The sequence below is a fragment of the Megascapheus bottae genome, chromosome 20, assembly GCF_031878675.1.
Source record: "Megascapheus bottae isolate mThoBot1 chromosome 20, mThoBot2.hap1, whole genome shotgun sequence".
NCBI classification, from domain to species: domain Eukaryota; kingdom Metazoa; phylum Chordata; class Mammalia; order Rodentia; family Geomyidae; genus Megascapheus; species Megascapheus bottae.
This window is the reverse complement of record NC_143528.1, coordinates 19,176,540-19,196,751: the sequence shown is the minus strand read 5'-3', so window position 1 is coordinate 19,196,751 and position 20,212 is coordinate 19,176,540. Positions and strand designations below refer to the sequence as shown.

The 20,212-nt window shown below is 36.5% G+C and overlaps 1 protein-coding gene across 5 annotated transcripts; it reads left to right on the top strand.

Moving 5' to 3' along the window:
* Positions 1–872: 872 nt before the first annotated feature.
* Positions 873–19,436, top strand: F11 (coagulation factor XI). Of its 5 annotated transcripts, XM_090354054.1 has the most exons (15): positions 873–1,164; positions 1,891–1,946; positions 6,151–6,313; positions 7,713–7,819; positions 8,708–8,867; positions 9,206–9,315; positions 10,398–10,557; positions 10,709–10,818; positions 10,912–11,074; positions 11,160–11,266; positions 13,261–13,429; positions 15,032–15,207; positions 16,765–16,860; positions 17,796–17,935; positions 18,473–19,436. In XM_090354054.1, the coding sequence occupies exons 1-15, from the start codon at positions 1,109–1,111 to the stop codon at positions 18,632–18,634; spliced, it is 1,935 nt and encodes a 644-aa protein (XP_090210180.1). In that variant the 5' UTR covers positions 873–1,108; the 3' UTR covers positions 18,635–19,436. The 5 variants fall into 5 exon arrangements, with proteins under 5 accessions (XP_090210180.1, XP_090210182.1, XP_090210181.1 ...); XM_090354056.1 differs by lacking the exon at positions 1,891–1,946; XM_090354055.1 differs by lacking the exon at positions 16,765–16,860.
* The last annotated feature ends 776 nt before the right edge of the window (positions 19,437–20,212 follow it).

Genomic DNA, 20,212 nt, shown 5'->3' with positions numbered 1-20,212 from the left:
TCTCTTCTCTTTTTTGCTCTTTGGTTAATCTCCTGTTGTTACTGTATTTGACTTGGTTACCTGGCACATTTTATATATGTTTATTTGTTTATTTGAAATAGAAAAGGGAAGGGGGGAAAAAGCAAGATGATTGGGAGGAGGTGGAGGGGGGAAATTGGAACAAAAACATGAGAAGGGGTATCAATGTGTGAGAAGTAATGCACCTACTACCTGAGGAATGTAACTGTAAACCCTCTATGCATTACCCCAACAATAAAAAATAAAACTAGGCTAGATATTTTTAAAAATCTGTCATTTTTACAAGCGGCATAATAAAGAACTGGTTATGTGTAGCTAATGATGCCTCGTAGACCTCTAATACTATATGAAAGGAAACAAAACCTTCAAGCACAAAGCATGGCCCTTCTTTGGGGGCATTACTGGAGCTTGAACGCTGCCTCTAGGCACTGCCCATGAGCCTTTGGACTCAAGGATGGCATTGCAAACTATGAGCCAGAGCTCCACTTCTGTTTGTTTGTTTTTTTTTGGTTTGTTGGTTTGTTTTTGTTTTTGTTTTGCTGTTCAAATGGAGATAAAAGTCTCATGAACATCTTTCCCAGGCTGGCTTTGACCCACTAACCTCAGATCTCAGCCTCATGGGTAGCTTAGATTATAGGCATGAGGCACCAGTGCCGGGCTGTATTTCACTTTCTATTCAGAATGTGACTCCTTAATTCTCTCCCTTTTAGTACACTGAAAATCAATAAGTTTATCGAAGTGTCTGTGTTTTCCTTGTATATTCTGGGATTTCACCTGGAATGGAATTAATGGTTAACAGATGGTATTTAGAAATATTTCTTGGTTATGTGCCTGACTTTGCCTGACTACTAAGGCACAAATTCTTTAGTTGTCTCTCTCGGCATGACTTATTTGAATATACCATAGAGAGAAAATATAACAATTCAACATATTGAAAGTGTTAGCTACTTTCCTGAGATACATTTCTGATATGTAGATATTTTAGAGACTTTCTTGGGTATTCTGCAACAAGAGCTAATAGTACCTAACACTGGAAACCCAGACAAGGAATAGTATAACTGAACATCATGTATGTGTGTTGGTTTAGAAAATGATGAAGACCATTTTGGAAGTGTTGAAGCAAATAAGTAAACAACATCTCTCCAGGTATGGTTTCAAAGATTATTATCTAGCATTTCTTTCAACTGCTTTGACTCAAAAATGATTTTTGCTACAGTGAGAGTTTAATTTTTTTTGAGGTAGAGAATGAATGCCTTTCAAAGTATGTTTGATTGAATATGTTAGAAATTTTTAGTTAATATCTATGATGAAAAACAAGGATATGAGTACCAGGGGAGCTGGATGCAGAAGCAGGGAGGGAAGAGAGAAGGAAGGAGGGAGGGTATGGGGTAGGAGAGAGGGAGAAAGAAAGGAATGGAAGAGAACTCTGTCATGTGGCTTCTGCAGAAATGTTACAATGTTGGCCCATACATCACACTGAGAAGTGTTCTAGGATTTTGGAAAGCTAAATGGGTCATTAGAAACATTAGGAATCTGTGAGCATTATTGAATGAACTGTTTTTCCTTCCCTCCTTATTTCTGGTAGATTTTGATCACAGTGGATTAATTATAAACACACCTTTTACATTTTTTTTTTATTTTTACCAGTCCTGGGGCTTGCATTCAGGGCCTGAGCACTGTTTTGGAGCTTTCTCAAGGCCAGTACCCTACCATTTGAGCCATAGCACCATTTGTCATTTCTTTCTATGTATGTAGTACTGAGGAATTGGTAGAGTGCATGCTAGGCAATGACTCTACCACTAGGCCAAACTCCCCAGCCCTGGTTATAAACATACCTTTTATGGTCTAAACACATGATTTTTTTTTTTGTAGGATGATCTTATTACGTCAAATGGTATATCTCCTTTTTATTGCCTCTGTTTCTGCCGGTAAGTCTTTGTACTACATAAAGACTGGAAATAAGCTGGGCCTTGATGAATCACACCTGTAATCCTAGCTACTCAGGCGGCTGAGATCTGAGGATCATGGCTCAAAGCCAGCCCGGGGAAGGAAAGTCCATGAGGCTCTTATCTACAATTAACCACCATGAAACTGGAAGTGGCACCATGGCTCAAAGTGGTAGAGTGCTAGTCTTGAGCATAAGACCTCAGGGACAGTTTCCAGGCCCTTAGTTTAAACCCCAGGACTGACCTCCACTCAGCCATCCTCCCCCTCAAAAAAAAACCCCAAACTAGAAATAGCTCAATGTCTTGACCTGCAGAGTGGGAGAATATAAGTCTAGGAGGGAAGAACACAGTTTCACAATGAGTCCTCATTTATGAAGAAGGAACCCATGCCGTTCCATCCAAGCACGAGATAAATTTATTTCCTTTTCATGTAAGATTCCAGCAGTTTCAGAGAAGAAAGAAAATGCAGATAAAAGATTGCCTGCAAGACAACATCATAACTGTATCTATGTTACATTTATACCCATAGCTCCACATATAAGTGTTTTCAAAGGTCAATATATTAAAAGATAAATATATTAGCCTGGTTCTCATCACTCTCACCAGTAATCACAGGAGGCTGAGATCTGAAGCCAGCTTGGGCAGGGAAGGTAAGCCTATGAGACTTTTTTTTTTGTCAGTCATGGGATTTGAACTCTGGGCCTGGACACTGGCCTTGAGCACAAAAGCTCAGGAATACAGCCCAGGCTCTTAGTTCAAGCTCAGAATTAGTGTACAGAAAAAGGGAAGATGTCATTATATACCTCATTTATTTTTCACTTAGCTTTCTATAAGACAGTCAGTTCAATAATATATACATGCTTTAGCTATTTTAGATTTAAAATGTTATAAAAACATTCATATGTGGTTTATGCATTTCAGCAATTGAATTATTGCTAATTCTCCTTACATCATATGCAACAAATTTTTAGTTTATATACTACATAGTTAATATTCATTCAGCAAGACAATGTATTTTTAACTCTTACATTTTATTTATTTAAAATGAAATTTTAATCATTCCTTTAAAAGTGAATTTATTTATATTGCATTTTATTTCTAATAGCTGCTAACATTTCATCTCTGTAAACTCTTCTCTGCTTTCGGTATGTGTAAAAAAGAAAAATCTAGATAGGCATTTAAAATTTTAGAGTATTTATTCTCATTGTTTCTTTCTGTAAAGATTATTATCTGGTCCTTATAGTCCTCTATTGCTATTGTTTTGAAACAGCGTTAAACATGTCAGTGAAGGGCCGGGAGTTTGGCCTAGTGGTAGAGTGCTTGCCTAGCATGCATAAAGACCTGGGTTCGATTCCTTGGTACCCCACATACATAGCAAAAAGCCAGAAGTGGCGCTGAGGCTCAAGTGGTAGAGCTCTAGCCTTGAGAAAGTCCAAGGACAGTGCTCAGGCCCTGAGCTCAAGCCCAGGACTGGCAAAAAAAAAAAAAAACATGTCAGTGAAAATTCAATGACATATTGTCAACACTGGATTCAACAATCACATCTATCTGTCTGTCTCTCTGCCTATATCTATCCATTCTTAATGTATGTATGCAAAATATTAACAAAACTCAAAATTGACCAAGTGCAAGACCCTTTTAGGTGAAAATTTTACACTTAAACCTGTTGTTCAATTATAGAAGCAGTAAGATTAAAAAAAAAGCTAAATAACAAATAGGACTGCTGGGTGCGGGGGCTCATGCCTGTAATCGTAGATACTCAGGAGGCTGAGATCTGAGGATCAAAGTTTAATGACAGTCTGGGCACAAAAGGACTTGAGACTCTTATTTAAAATTAACCTCTAGAAAACAGGAAGTGGGGCTTGACTTAAGGGTAGGACTGAAGAGCTCAGGAACAGAGCCCAGGCTGAGTTCAAGCTCCCCCAAAAAGGACTGAAAATTCCCAAATATTTGAGAAGTATATTTTTTCCTTTTTTATAAATATTAGGCAAATATTATTATGAAAGGCTGGATAAGTGGGACTGCATTAAACTGCAGAGCTTTTGTATGGCAAAGGACATAGCTAGTAAATTAATTAGGAAGCCTACAGAGTGGGAGAAGATCTTCACCAACCAAACAACAGACAAAGGCCTCATATCTAAAATATATCAACAGCTCAAAAAATTGAATCACTCCAAAACTAATCTCCAAAGTAACAACCATCCCATTAAAAAATGGGCCAAAGACTTAAAGAGAGTCTTCCCTGAAGAAGAAACAAAAATGGCCTATAGACACCTGAAGAAATGCTCAACATCTCTGGTCAGAAAAGAAATGCAAATCAAAACAACTCTAAGATTCCACCTCACTCCAGTTAGAATGGCCAGGATCAGGAAAACGAGTGACAACAGATGCTGGAGGGGATGTGGCCAGGAGGGATCACTACTACACTGTTGGTGGGAGTGCAAACTCGTTCAACCACTATGGAAAGCAGTATGGCAGTGCCTCAAAAGACTGAACATAGAGCTCCCCTATGACCCAGCAATTCCAGTACTTGGCATTTACCCAACCACCCAGAAACTAGGGCATACTAAATCCACCAGCACAACAATGTTCATTGCAGCATTATTCACCATAGCAAAAATATGGAACCAACCTAGATGTCCCCAGTTGATGAGTGGATCAACAAGTTGTGGTATTTGTACACAATGGAATTCTATGCTGCTGTCAGAAAAAATGACATCTCCCCATTTGTTAGGAAATGGAAAGTCTTAGAAAAAATTGTATTAAGTGAAGTAAGCCAGACTCAAGGGAACTTAGGCTCAATGGCTTCCTTCATTTGTCATAATCAGTAGAAACCTTGGGCTCTACTAGCAGAGATCTGCAATAGAGCAAAACCTTCATACATAAGGCCATATAGTATGAAGCTAATTGAAAGGACCTCCAGGATACTGAAACAAAAGCCATATAATGAATGATTGTTGTCCTTAATGTACTATGTTATCTCTCATCTCTTTTGCTGTCCCCTTGTTATAGTATCTCACTTTGTTATCTGATATATTGGATATATTTGTATTGGTTATTTGAAATTGAATAGGGAAAGGGGGAAAACCAAGATGGGGGGTGGGGAGGAGGGTAATTGGGACCAAGACATGTGAAAGGGTATCAATGTATGTGAATTAATGCACCTTCTATCTGGCAAATATCATGTAACCCTTTTATTAATTACAATAAAAAAATAAAAATAAATAAAAAAGGAAAAAAGGCTTTAACTAATTAAATAAATTAGGCAAATATTATGATGAAAACTACAAGGCATATTATATTTAACTATAATTGAAAATGACATATCAAACTGTATTGTAGCTGAATAAAAGGAGTACAAATATGCATATATATACATATAGGGATATACACATACATATATACTTATATTGATACATGTATATGTGTATATATATGTAATATGTATCTTATATATAGCCCAAGATCTCAGAATTTTGTATATTTTGAGCTGTAAGAAAAAAGGGGGTGAAGAGCTATACTTCTTAATGAGAAAGTACCAATATTTAAAGCTATAGTCTTTCATTCAGTCAGTAACTAAGGGAAGAATGACCCAAACAGCCATGCATCATGTGAAATATTTGTGGAATACTTGATCTCTAGCCACAGAAGAACTTTTAGATTTTATGTAATTTAGCTTTTGAAAAGTAAAAACTTATTTCAGGTTTTGGATGAAGGGGATTCAATAATTTGTTTTCAAGACTCTATCTCCTGCTAGTAAATTAGCATATTTACATATTAAGGTGAAATACTATGTTATCGTATAGACATAGATCATAAACTCTATGATCTGTGTTTAGTAAATTCACAGAGTGGAATGAAGAGAAATAATGCACAAAGGTGAAAGAATGACGCTCCTCTGGAGCTGGATGCTCTCCAAAAAGACATCTTTTTGCCAATAAAAATCTGAGAAATAATTTAAAGACAAACACTTAGAAGGACGATGTTAGAGGCAATATTTTTTATTTTCTTTTCCATTTTAGGTTATTTATTTTAGCAACCGGCACAAAACCTGTTGCTTGACTCCATGGCTAAGTTCAGGCATAGTTTTGGTTAAGTAGACTTAGCTGCCTTACCTTGGTCAGATTACTATTTAACTAGACATGTGCCCACTAATAATTAATTCTTACCATGCATTACATTACAGCATGTGTTACCAAGCTATTCAGAGACATAAGCTTTCAAGGAGGAGATGTTGATACTGTTTTTACACCAAGCGCTAAGTACTGCCAACTGCTCTGTACCCACCACCCAAGATGCTTGCTCTTCACTTTCATGGCCGAATCATCATCAGAAGATCCTCACAAAAGGTTTATCATTTATATAAAGTAGACTTAACAGGCCAATTGCCTACTAATTAATTTCCATCTGTCATTTTGTGAAATGACTGTTAACAATTGTAAAGTGAGTGGTCCTTCAGTTAAAATAATGTTACAGAAAGAAAAATGACATGTAGGGAAATTCATCTCAGGGTAGCTTTCCTAGATCTTGTTGAAGTCTCAATATTAAGGGTTCAATTTCTCTCTCTCTTTTTAGGCGTCTTTAACTTTCAAGTTGTCATTGATACATGATATCATTTGATAACTTTACCCAGTTATTTTATTAGAAAAACTTAAATACCAGTCACACTTAAAAGTAAAACATGGTACAGTAAATTCACAGCATCAGCAAGACTGTTGTTTTCCTTAATCTACGTCTATTAGTATGTGTCTAAACATTTTAAGTAATTGTAAACTCTGTGATAATATACCCTCTAAATATTTCAATAAGAGGTATAAGAAATATAGCAAGATATTTAAGAAATTATTTATTGTTTCTCAAAGGTAATCTGAAGATATTAACTAGAATCTCATGAACAGCCACAAATTGCATTTGGTTTGTCTTAATAATTTCAGAATATTTCAGTCACCTTTTGTTTCCATATAAAATGTGAAAATGGAATAATTAAGCTTTTATTTAAAATTAAATTTTCAACATTTTTGCATATTAGTTCTACATTTCTACACCTTTACACAGTACCCTGAACTTTTAAAAGCTCCTATTCTAAAATAGAATCCCACAAATGTATTCTTAGCAAGGTAGGGGTAAGTACTTTAGACTTTGTTGGTGTAAAGGCCAAATCAAGGTCGTTATATAAATACTTATTATACTGTTTAAAATTAATAATAAAAAATGAAAACCAAAACATGTCTATAGTTTTAGCTACTCTGGATGCAGAAGTAGGAGAATCAGAGTCTGAAGCCAGACAAAATAGAAGCAAGGAACTCTAACTAAAAACAAAAATTAAAGCCAGAAGATTCTGGAAGTATGGTTCGAGTATAAGAGTGATTTCATAGGAAGCACCGCTTCAAACCCCAGTACTACAAAAATAGAAATAGAAAAGAAAAGTCACTCTTGGCTGAAGGGCTATGCCAAAATAGGTAGTTGTTTGACTATAGTTTATCAATATTCCATAGTTTACTTACTCCTGTTTCCTTTTACAAATGTATAACCAGCTTGATTTTTTTCAAAGGTTGTTGAAACAAAAATGTCAGAATTCTGCTAAGAAAATACATGTTTTAATTAATTAATATTTGTTTGGCTCATGAAATATATAGTTTATTTCCTTCTTTTTGGCCTTCTTTTTTACTGACTTTTGAGACCCATTATTTTAAAACAAATTCCCATTCAGTTCTGGTACTTTTTTTTAAAAAAAAAAAAAAAAAACAGGTTTGCTTGTGTCCTGAAAGACAGTATTACTGAAACACTGCCAAGGATAAATATGACAGGAGCAATTTCTGGATATTCTTTTAAGCAGTGCCCACATCAACTAAGTGGTAAGATTTCCTGGGTGGTAGTTATTATGTTGTAAACACACAATTGCATCAGATAATGTCAGTTTTTTTATGTAAAGCACAGCTATTTGGAAATAAATCACTACTAAAGCTCTTTCTTTAAAGAGAAAAAGGGATCACATATGAGCGCCTCTGTCCCATAAGCACACTACCCCAGTTCTCATCATTAGCTTATTTCCTTTCTCCTTCTCATCCTAAAATTAAAAAGTAAAAGCCTTAGTTACATAAATTAATCCAAACCAAAGAGAACAAATACAAAAGGATACAAAGGCAGAAGCTACACTTCTTTTTTGTCTTGTTTTTCGAAATATATTTTATTACCTTTAAGTACTTATACAAAGGAGTTCTTATTTAACAAAGTAGTTTATGAATATAATAAACAATAAATTAAAAAATGTCTTGTTCTATATATTTAGGGAAAATTTCTGTAATTTTTCCATTCAGGTTCTCCAACACCTATGCTTATTTCAGTTATATAATGTAAGTGTACATCTAATCCATTTCTAGGAAATGGATGTTCAATAAACTACCATATCAGATCATTCTTAATAGTGTACTGTCTTAATAGTGAAACAGACACTTGAATAGCTTGGTCGATGTGCCAGTTAGCCAATAAGAAGCTAGATCAGAAAATGAATATGCAAATTTACCTGTCTAAAATAGTAATATGAGAAGGATGCTGTAAGAAGTATTCTCGTATTGCTTCCTTGTGAGAGAAGAAATAAGCAAATGAAAAGGAAAGGAAAGGTATTTTGAGGAGACTGAGTGAGAAGCTCACCATGTAAGGCAGGAGGGACAGATGCTCAACAATAATTCTATAGATGCCCCTGAAACCTGAAGGGCATTCATATTTTCCCCTTTAAATCATAGCTTGCAGCAGAGAAGTCTATGTGGACCTCGACCTGAGGGGCATGAACTATAATGGCTCTCTTGCCAGCAGTGCTCAGGAATGCCAAGAGAGATGCACGAATGACATCCACTGTCAGTTTTTCACATTTGCTACAAGGCACTTTCCCAGTGCAGAACACCGGTGAGTGAGCTGGGCGCTGAGGCCAGGGACATGGGGACACTCCATGAAGAGCAAAAGGCTGACTTATTCAAAATATTTCTAATCCACTTGATGACAAAACCCAGGCTTCAGCCCTTAACAGGAGCTTAAAGTACAGCAACAATTCTGGTTCTGTCGTGAAAATCCTTTAAGAATTCAATTTGAATGATTTAATTTATGGCAAAGTCTGTCTTTTAATGGTAGTGTCACAAAATTCCTCCACCGTCACAAAACTTTTGTGAAGTGGAAAAAGTTGTGTCATCTCACTGATTTTCCTACTTGCAGTTGGAAGAATAATCTCCATTTGTGTCTTTACTCAGCCACATCTGTTTGTTGAAATACACCCAAACAGGAACCCCAACTGGAATAACCAAGCTCAGTAATGTGATTTCTGGATTTTCACTGAAGTCCTGCATGCTTTCTAACCTAGGTAACTATTGCTTGATTAACCAGTGGTTAGACATTAAATGTGTATAAACCCCATAATATATAATAATGTAATTTTAGACACCTATTTGTGCTCACTGATGAAACAATCTCTTAATCTCTGTGCAATAAAATTCATTATGTTCAGTGTGTATATATATTATTTAATAATTATTATATAGCAATAGTATATTTAATTAGACATTAACATGTAATCACATTTAATATTCAACATTATGTAATAAATAGTAATACATGTAATTATAATATATACAGTAGATAATACAATGTGTAATATGCTATATTATGTATTATACATTATACATTATATACTATATTGCATATTATACAGCATATTAAATAATACAATGTAATGTTATATAAGCAATATTGTATATAATACAATATTTTATATAATACAATCTGCATTATTGTAAAGTGTATTATATATTATGTTACATAGTACTATACTTTATGTATTCTACTAATATATAATATACGAAATACATTTTGTATATTATATATTTATTTTATGCATATGAAATATAGTATTATATAATCACTGACATGTAATTATTATTTATTATTGTATATTAAGGTGTGACACACCACATGCAATAATATAGGTATAATTATATTATTTTTTTCTTTTTTAATATATTTTTATTGTAATTAATAAAAGGGTTACATGATATTTGCCAGATAGAAGGTGCATTAATTCACATACATTGATACCCTTTCACATGTCTTGGTACCCATTACCCTCCCCCCACCCACCACCCACTCCCTGTATTGGTTTTCCCCCCTTCCCTATCAAGTTTCAGATAACCAAATACAAATAAATTCAATATATCAGATAACAAAGTGAGATACTGTAACAATAAATTAATTATATTAAATACAACAATTAATGATATAGTATGTATTATACATATTTCAAGCTTTAAATCATTGTCTCATGTTTTTCTAAATTAAAACAATTGGAAGGAGATTTTTAACTATGAAGCTGACAAACATTGTTACTGGAAGAATTTTCACACTAATGCTGGGGGGTGGATTCTCACACATGGCTTTTCTGTCCCACAGCTTGTATTAGGGATATTTTCCCCAGTACAGCATTTTCAGAGAGTAACATTGACAGTGTTACGGCTCCAGATGCCTTTGTCTGTCGCAGGCTTTGTACCCACCATCCCACCTGCTTGTTCTTTACCTTCTTTTCCCAAGAATGGCCGAATGAATCTCAAAGGTAAGGAGTTATGAATAAAGGTGGTTTTTTTTAAAGCCCTCCTTAAACATTCTGAGTGCTTAAAACTTCAGTTTACACATCTTTAGATGTGGTTTGCTTTGAGACCATTTTCTTTGAATTTCTTCACAACTTACATTTCCTTTGCGGCCAGAAACCTCTGTCTCCTTAAAACATCTCAAAGTGGATTGCCAAGTGCACGCATTAAAAAGAGCCATGCCCTTTCTGGTTTCAGTCTACAGAACTGTAGGCACAGCATCCCAGGTAAGCAGTGAAGATACTTTCTTTTGTTAAGCCAACAATAATGTTGAGCTACACAAAGTATCGCTTCTCGTTGACATGGGATTCATTGCCTAGTGTTCTGTCATTCTTCATTTTACCATGACACTGATTTCTTGGGAGAGGAACTGGATATTGTTGATGCAAAAGGACATGAAGCCTGCCAGAAAATGTGCACCAGTGCTATCCGTTGCCAGTTTTTTACCTATTCTCCACCTCAAGATTCTTGCAGTGAAAGAAAGTAAGGCAAATGAATAGTCGAAGATGTGCCCTCTCTCCTTGCCTCTGAGCAAGGTTTATTACTTCTGTACTCTTTCCCACTGCAGGGGCAAATGTTACTTGAAACTTTCTTCCAATGGATCTCCAACTAAGATACTTCATGGAAGAGGAGGCATCTCTGGATATACCTTAAGACTGTGTAAAATGGATAATGGTATGTATCGTGTCATTTGGAAACAAAATCCATATGCAGTAGGTAAGTACTGAATATACCATGATTAAGATAGTCAATAATAGTCACAGAGGGAATAAAATTAACAGAATGGAAAACAACAATTTCCATGGCTGTTGCTCTTTTCACCCAAGCTAACCATGTCCTAAGGGTATAACTGGAGTTTTGACTGGCCTACTATGAATTGAAATGTGCTTTAATTTAAGGCCAATTGAACATGTCTTGGATTTTAGCCAGTGTTTTTATAGGGATAATTCTTGTTATGTAGAGAAAAATTTCCGTATTATTTTTGTTGATTGAGATGTCCAAAGTACATCAGTTAATCACATAATTTGTATTCTTCCCACTTGGTCTTTTAGTGAAACATATGAAATGGTTCACTAAGTCCTACTGCTAAGAGTTACATATTTATTCAGGAGATACTAGAGTGACTCCCTTTTCAGATTCCCTGGGAAGTTTTTACAGATCTGTGAATACTGGCAAAAGTTAAAGAACAAGATATCATGAATTTGAAGAAATGAGTGTGGAAATAAAAAAGACTCTGCACTATACAATTATAACAAAAATAATTTTGCAAAACCTCAGACTTCCCATTCCAGGAGCTAGTTTCTGAGCATGAAAGGAAGAGACAGTTTGAAGGTAAACTGAATAAGAAACAGAATCCCAGAAAAGAGGAACATATGACTAAAACATCTCCCTAAATTACTATATAATAAATTGCTTCATTTTTAACATCTACTGATTTACATATTGCATTAGGGGCTGTTTACTTAGTGCTTAATATTATAATGCCTTGCATACTATGACACTGCTATAAAAAAAGAAAAATGGGATTGGTTATTATGCCTTATAGTTTTAGAAGTGTGATACTTTTTTTTTTGCCAGTCCTGGGCTTGAGCTCAGGGTCTGAACACTGTCCTTGGACTTTCTTAAGGCTAGAGCTCTACCACTTGAGCCTCAGCACCACGTCCAGCTTTTTTTTCCTATGTGTGTGGTACCGAGGAATCGAACCTGGGTCTTCGTGCATGCAAGGCAAGCACTCTATCACTAGGCCAAACTCCCGGTGCCAGAAGTGTGATACTTTTTGTGTCAGATTATTTGCTGTACTGAGAACTGAAATCAATCTTTAACTTCCAAGAACTTGTTTTGTGCAAGAAAAAGTTACAGCACATCCCATAATAATATCGTAAGTAGCAAACTACACAGAGGCTCTGATGCCACCCTTTTGTAAAATGTTAAGCCTCTTTAGTAAGTTCAAGTAAGTTATAGCTCCTGAATTCTCTTTTCCTCTTAATAAATTTGGCTACAAAATGTTCAAATAAGTCTTTTTTATGTCTTACTAGTAGAAGAGACAAAGAGCGAGTTTTGTTAAGTGATATTGGCATGGTTTAAATGGATTCCATGTTCCAAACTCTCTCCTTTCCTATGAAAAGAGAATATCTATCAAATTTTATTGAATTCATTGACTCTAGCTTGTGATTTTGGTTGTAGATTCCTACCTATGGGGAAAACATAAGAGCTAATAAAGTAAAATGTTATGTCTTTGTACTGCACCTTCTGAGCGAAGAAAATTAGATAACTGGGTATTACTGCACTGTATTTCCTGAAATAACACTCTAATATGAGAGGGAGTGTCTACTTGAGACACAGGTCCACAACTATCACTGACCTACTATATAATTTTAATTTCTGAAGAGATGCAGCAATTTCCTGGAAAGACATGTCTCAACACTACACGAATGGTTAGACATTTTCAGCATTTTGTTTTAATCGAGAAAGGTAACAGAATGTACATCAAGATATACAACTTGTGCCTAAAGAGGTGTTTTACTGAGTGTCTCTGTCTTAGTTGCCCCATCACTGGTGCTAAACCTCACCTTTTGTTACTTCCTAACTAGAAGACTGGAGGACAGTCCCACAGATGTTTACAGATAATGTCGATTTAGGAGGTCATGGTTGCAATCTTTCTGTTGTAGTGTGCACAACCAAAATCAAGCCCAGGATTGTTGGGGGAACTCCATCAGGTCACGGGGAGTGGCCGTGGCAGGTCACTCTGCACATCACGTCCCCAACACAGAGGCACTTCTGTGGAGGCTCCATCATTGGCAACCAATGGATCTTAACAGCTGCCCATTGTTTCTATGGGTCAGTACAATCCTTGCTCTAATTGGTTTAACCTTCCTCACGCAAAACTACTGTCTCACTAGCAAATAATGACGTTTATGTCAGTCATCAAGGCCTGGGCACTATCCCTGAGCTTTATTTTTTCTCAAGGCGAATGCTCTACCATTTGAGATATCCATACACTTCTGGTTTTTGGTCGGTTAGTTGGAGATAAAAACCTCGGGAGTTTCCTGCCCAGGCTGGCTTTGGAACCAAGATCCTCAGCCTGAGATTAGCTATGGTTACAGCCAATGGCATCTGGCTAGTAAATAACTATTTTGAAATAAGTAAATTATCCTATTTGTCAAAATAATTTTCCATTTTTAGCTGGAGCTGGAGGAAGCCACAATGAAGAGCTTCTGACAGTGTACCAGCAACAGAACAGGTGCAGGTGCTTGGCTGTTTGGTTATGATACCCTGAATTCTCACTTAAATAGAGATTCATCCCAGGAACTTCCTTTGGGTTTTCTCTTGGAGCATATCAGCTCTGTGTATTGGACTCAGAAATGAAGACAAGTTTGCTATTCTTTGAATAATGTTTCCCAGACTCCCTCTCACTACCCCCTCATGCAGAAAGTCTTCATTATGCACCGTCAGATTGGATTCTCTACTAAGATCATTTTCCATATTGACCAAATACAAAAAGCTGGAGAATGCATTCAATCCCAGGGAAATTCAGTAGCTCAAAATCCCTCTTTGTTGTTTTTAGTACCCTCTAAATTGTATTCCTGATCGAGCTTTATGTGGTAATTTCTTTTAGTTTTTATTCTGTTATCACTCTCATCATTCAAGAGTATGTTTGGGCCAGGCACGGTGGCTCATGCCTGTAATCCTAGATACTCAGGAGATTGAGATCTGAGGATCCAGATTCAAAGCCAGCCGGGGCACAGAAGGACCTGAGATTCTTATCTCTAATTAACCTCTGGAAAACAGGAAATGGGCTGTGGTTCTAGGGTAGGGTGGTAGCCTTGAGCTGAAGAGCTCAGGTACAGTGCACAGGCCCAGTTCAAGCCCTATAACCCACAATAAACTTTTTTTTTAAAGTATGTTTGGAAGTTGATAGTTCCCTTTATCCTTAACCAATGGGAAAATGGTTTACATGGGAAAATAATTTACATGATTTTCTTATGACAACAGCTCATCAATGGGAGAACTGAGGCTAAAATCCAGGAGAGAGAGAGAGAGAGAGAGAGAGAGAGAGAGAGAGAGAGAGAGAGAGAGAGAGAGAGAGAGAGAGAGAGAGAGAGAGAGAGAGAGAGAGAGAGAGAGAGAGAGAGAGAGAGAGAGAGAGAGAGAGAGAGAGAGAGAGAGAGTGTGTGTGTGTGTGTCAGAGAGAGGGAGAGAGAAGGAAGGAGAGAGAATGGAAAGAACATTCAACTCTGGGTTTATAATTAGGAAAATGCTAATCCAGTATTTTTTTCTATGTGCTATAAAACTTTTAGAATGAAATAATTTCTTTGCACACAAAAGCCCACCACTCTTGTTTTTTTAAAAGTAAGATCCAATTAAATAACTAAGCAATTCCAAATATTTGGGAGCTACTTAGTGAAGGAATTTTTTTACCCTTTATTGTTTGTTCCTTAGGGTAGCATCACCTAAGCTTTTACGAATCTATGGTGGCATTGTAAATCAATCTGAAATAAATCAGGAATCTCCTTTCTTTGAAGTTCAAGAGATAATAATTCATGATAAATATACAATGGCAGAAAGTGGGTATGATATTGCATTGTTGAAACTGGAAACAACCATGAACTACACAGGTATGTGGAATATCAAGGGAAGAGTTAACAATAAAAGTGAGTTAGGAAGGGTGGGTGAAAGAAAGTCCTAACATTCAATGTACAAATATGAAAATGGGACCAAGTAAAATGGGAAAAGGGGAGAGCCTGAGGAGAATGATAAAAGGGGCAAAATTGATCAAGATACATTATACTCACAAAGTGATCTGGTGAGTTGAGATCCCTTTGTACAAATACTTAAAAACAATAAAAACAAAGAAATGAAAATGTAAACCTGAAGTAAAGTGACTAGAACTACTTCTATGCTTTCTCCAGAGAAAGTCTGGAAAGATTTTTGTTTTTAGCATACATTAATTACAACTGGGGGAGGGGATTTCATTCTGACATTTCTACTCAAATATACAATGCGCTGCAATGAATCTCACTCCTTCTAGCATTCTTTTCCCTCTTTCCCCTTTCTTAACCCAAGTTCATCAGGTTTCCTTGCTTTATTTTCATACATGCAAGCAACTAATCCAATACCTTCATCCTTTTCTTTAGTCCAACCTGTGCCTACCCCCCCCTCAAAACAGAGCATGTTCCTCTTTCTTTGTCCTCTCATCACCCTTACTGGTCAACAGCTTAGAAAGTTAGTTTTTCATTCTCTTAAGAACCATTCTTCAGCCTGACAACTGGATCTTATTTTGAGGTTAGATCAGAATTTTCTTCAGGCTTTTTCAGGCACATAGAATGGCAATACTATAATTTTATGATATATGGTTAATGATAATGTAGATTAATAGTTCCCTTTTAGGAACAAAAGGACTAAGGATCAAAATGATTAAGGAGCTTCTTCAGGATTCTAAACCTAGTTAGAGTGTCTCGTTGGGGGAGTTTAGATTGTCTCTATTGTCTATTAGCTGAGTATAAGAAATGAAAACGTGGGGCCTGGGAGTTTGGCTCAGTGGTAGAGTGCTTGCCTAGCATACACGAATCCCTGAGTTTGATCCCTTGGTACCACACACACAGAAAAAGCCAGAAATGGTGCTGTGGCTCAAGTGGTAGAGTGCTAGAGTTAAGAAATCTCAGGTGCAGTGCTCAGGACCTGAGTTCAAGTCTCAGGATCAGCAGAGAGACAAAAATGAATAAAATAAACAGAGGGATTAAATAGATGGAGGAAAAGACCAATGCCAAGTGAATCCTTCTGGGAAAGAAGATAGTTTGCTCCTGTGTTAGTCACCTTTTTATTATTCTAAAAATATCTGATATAATCAACTTGTAAGGAGGACAAGCTTTTGGGGGCTTCAGCCCACAGTTGGTAGGCCTTTGGGAGTGAGGAGCATGTGAGAAAGCAGAGCCACTCACATCCTGTCAGCCAAGATACAAAGAGAAGAGAGAGGCTGGTGTCCCAATGACCCCTTCAAGGTCACAACCCCCAATGACCTCACTTCCTTCCACTCAGCCCTGCCTCCTACAGGTTCTATTACCTTCTATAGCATCATCTCAGTAACACCACAGATGGATAAATGCACATTTAAAATATGAGCCTTAGGATCATCAGTTCAGGCTTCCAACTAATTCATGGGTTTTAAAATATAGATTCTCTACGACCTATATGCTTACCTTCCAAAGGAGATAGAAACATACTGTATACTGAGTGCTGGGTGACTGGATGGGGATACAGAAAATTAAGAGGTAAAAATGATGTTTGTAAGTATGCTACATACTGAAAACAAAGAGCACAGTTTTGACATAATCTCCATCTTGTCTAATAAGTCCAGCTGAAATGCAAATCAATTAACGCTGTTCAGACACAGAAAAAGCATAAAGGTGAAAGAAAAAACACATCCAAATGAAACTGACTCATGTCTGCTTGATTAGAAATGTTAAATATAATTAGGCCTCTATAAAGATGATTTTTAATGAAGTTTAATGTGACTTCTAGCACTTTTTGTGTAAATGTCCTACTTCTTATCTAATTAGTTTTTCTGAAAAATAATTCTAGTTTAAATTACAATTAATTTAAAACTTAATCAGCACTAGTTGCATGATACTCCCAGTAGTGAAAATATCATCTTTATTTTCTATAACTACAAAAGTACTATAATCTGAGACTAATATTTTTCTCTCTCTGCATTTTTATGAAAGTGTATTTTTTCCCTTGTCCTGGGGCTTAAACTCTGGGCCTGCTCACTGTCCCTGGACTTCATTTGCTTAAGCCACTTGAGCCATTGTACCACTTCTGGGTTTTTCTGAGTAGTTTATTGGAGATAAAGAATCTCAGAGTCTGTCCTACCAGGCTAACCTTGATCCTTAGAACTCAACCTTATGAGTAGCTAGAATTAGAGGTGTGAGACACCAAAACTCAGCATAAGTGTAAGTTTTGAGTATGTATCTATGTGTGCCTGTATAGCACATATATAAAATAGACATAAAAAAATAAAATAGACATGTATAATATATGGATTAGCCATATATCCATATAGATAAGCCTGATATTTTCTCTCTAGATTTTTATAACTACATTTTGAGTATGTATGTGTGCATATATACACTGTGATATTTTACACGATGCATAATGTCTGATATATATATATATTATAGTATATATTTTATGATTTATTTTCCAGGCAAAATCCAAAATACACTCCAGAAAGCCAAGGTACCCTTGGTGTCACATGAAGAATGCCAGACAAAATATCAAGGGCATAAAATAACCAACAAAATGATCTGTGCAGGCTATAAAGATGGAGGGAAAGATGCCTGTAAGGTAATATCTTAATCAACTGAATACATTTCAAATTAGAATTCTTACTGCATTTTAAAATAACTTCTAATGGTTATGTTTATGTGATACCAAGGAATCAAACCCAAGGCCTTATTCATGCTATTCAAGCACTCTACCACTAAGCCACTCTCTTAGTGCATTTTAAAAGCAGAGTTTGGTCAATGAGCAGGAATCACAGTGAATTTGATTTACTTAAACTAAAATCTAAATTTGACAAATTTGTGGAAAGTGAGTAATTAAGCTCTTTGAAGATCATGGAAGAGCCAGAGCAAAATTATGGCAAAAAAAAAAACTAACAAGATGATTGAGAAGGGATGAGGGAGGGAAAGTGGGAGAAAAACATGGGAAGGGGTAACAATATTCAAGAAATAATGTGCCCACTACCTGATGAATGTAACTGTAACCCCTCTGTACTTCACCCCAACAATTAAAAAGAAAACACTGAACAGAATGTATTTTAATGTAGGAAGTATCTAAAGTGATCTAGTCCTCCCTTTTTACCTTTCCTCTTTTCCATAGGGAGATTCCGGGGGACCCCTGTCCTGTAAACACAATGAAGTCTGGCATTTGGTAGGCATCACAAGCTGGGGTGAAGGTTGTGGTCAAAAGGAAAGGCCAGGAATTTACACGAATGTGATCAAATATGTGGACTGGATCTTGGAAAAGACTCAAACTGAATGAGAGTCCTCAAGGACTACTTGAAGTTCAGAGGAGCAAGCCAGGATACACCCTAGAAAAAGGCTTTGATTTCAGAAACGTGGAGTATTTGTAAGGAAAGAATAAAAAAAAAAAAAACAACCAATTGTCATGTTCAAAACTCTCCTGTGCTAATCCTGGGTGTTTTGCAGAAGCCCGTCTCTTGGTTTTTGATCCCAATTTCAACACCCCAAAATAATGATAATTGTAACATCAGGAGATATTTTTGGAGTTTAAAATATGGCAGTCATATCACAAAAATGTTGAGTCGTGGCACTGTGTGCTGAGCAGCATTTTTCATTGCTGTGACGAATTCCCTCCAGAACAATAGTTTAAAAGGAGGATCATTGCTGGCTCTGGTTTCTAGGGTTCCTTCATGGTCTGCTGGCTCCATTGCTTTGAGATCATGGCAGTGTGATGTGAAGTGGAGCGGATGCTCACCCCATGAGTGGCACGTGAGAGAAACAGAGGAAAGGGTCAGAGACAAGATAGGCTCCCTCCCTCCCCTCCGCTTCTCCAAGCTACATTCCTGTGCTGTTTTTATTGCCTTCCAAAATAGTGCTACCTGCTGGGAACCAAAACCTTCAAGAAGTAATCCTATGGTGTAAGCACATTTCACATTCAGACTGCGAACCAGGGAATCAGGTGGCAGTGCCAAAAAAGGATTTGTTTAATGGAAAATAGAAACAGGAGGAAAAAAATGAGGAAAGGACAGTCATCAATTTGTGAGCATCTATTCTATGCCTATGTGAGCACATTTCTTGTACCAAGGAAGAAAATGAATAAGTTCAGTTTTGATAGGCACCAGCTGAACGCAAGGTTGAATGAAATGAAGACTCCAGAAATTACAATATGGGAGCCACCCAGGAACAATGATTTACATGGGCAATATACCTGTGTAAAAACTGACTCCTGTTGGGCAAGGTGGCTCACGCCTGTAATCCTAGCTACTCCTAGCTGAGATCTGAAGATCGCAGTTCAAAGCCAGCCCCGGCACTAAAGACAGTGAGACCCTTATCTCCAATTAAGCACCAGGAAACTGGAAGTGGCGCTGTGGCTCCTGGGATAGGGTGGTAGTCTTGAGCTGAAGAATTCAAGGACAGTGCCCAGGTCCAGAGTTCAAGTCCCACGACCGACAAAAAAAAAAGAAACCCAACTTCTGCAGAATGTTATACTTACTTTTCAGTGTTTCAGGGAGGAAGAGGTTGATGGAGATACAGGAAGCAAGTTAAAAATCTTTCTAAAAGCCTTTACCATTATGTGAGTTAACAAATACCTATGTAACAAAAGTATTAAACTAAAATCAATGTAAAATAAACTCATGCCGCAGAGATTTAAAAAAAAAAGACTGAAAGTGTGAATGAATGGTTATTGGAGAAGATTCAGCAATATGAATTCATTCTGTGTTGTGAATATTGGAGTTGTTTCTTTCCTAAAAATATTCACCTAATTATGATTTGAAGTTACTGTCTACATAGTTTTCAACCTGTTAAAATAATCACATAATTCATCCAATGGGGGTATAATATTAATTAATTGAAAACCATACAGTGGTAATATCAT

What these genes read in the sequence shown, in the direction of transcription:
- F11 (XM_090354054.1), top strand. Translation starts at nt 1,109, where the DNA reads ATGATGAAGACCATTTTGGAAGTGTTGAAGCAAATAAGTAAACAACAT. An exon ending in TTTCCCAGTGCAGAACACCG is followed by an intron (nt 8,868 to 9,205) that starts GTGAGTGAGCTG and finishes GTCTTTACTCAG; the next exon opens with CCACATCTGTTTGTTGAAAT. An exon ending in TGGCCGAATGAATCTCAAAG is followed by an intron (nt 10,558 to 10,708) that starts GTAAGGAGTTAT and finishes CTTTGCGGCCAG; the next exon opens with AAACCTCTGTCTCCTTAAAA.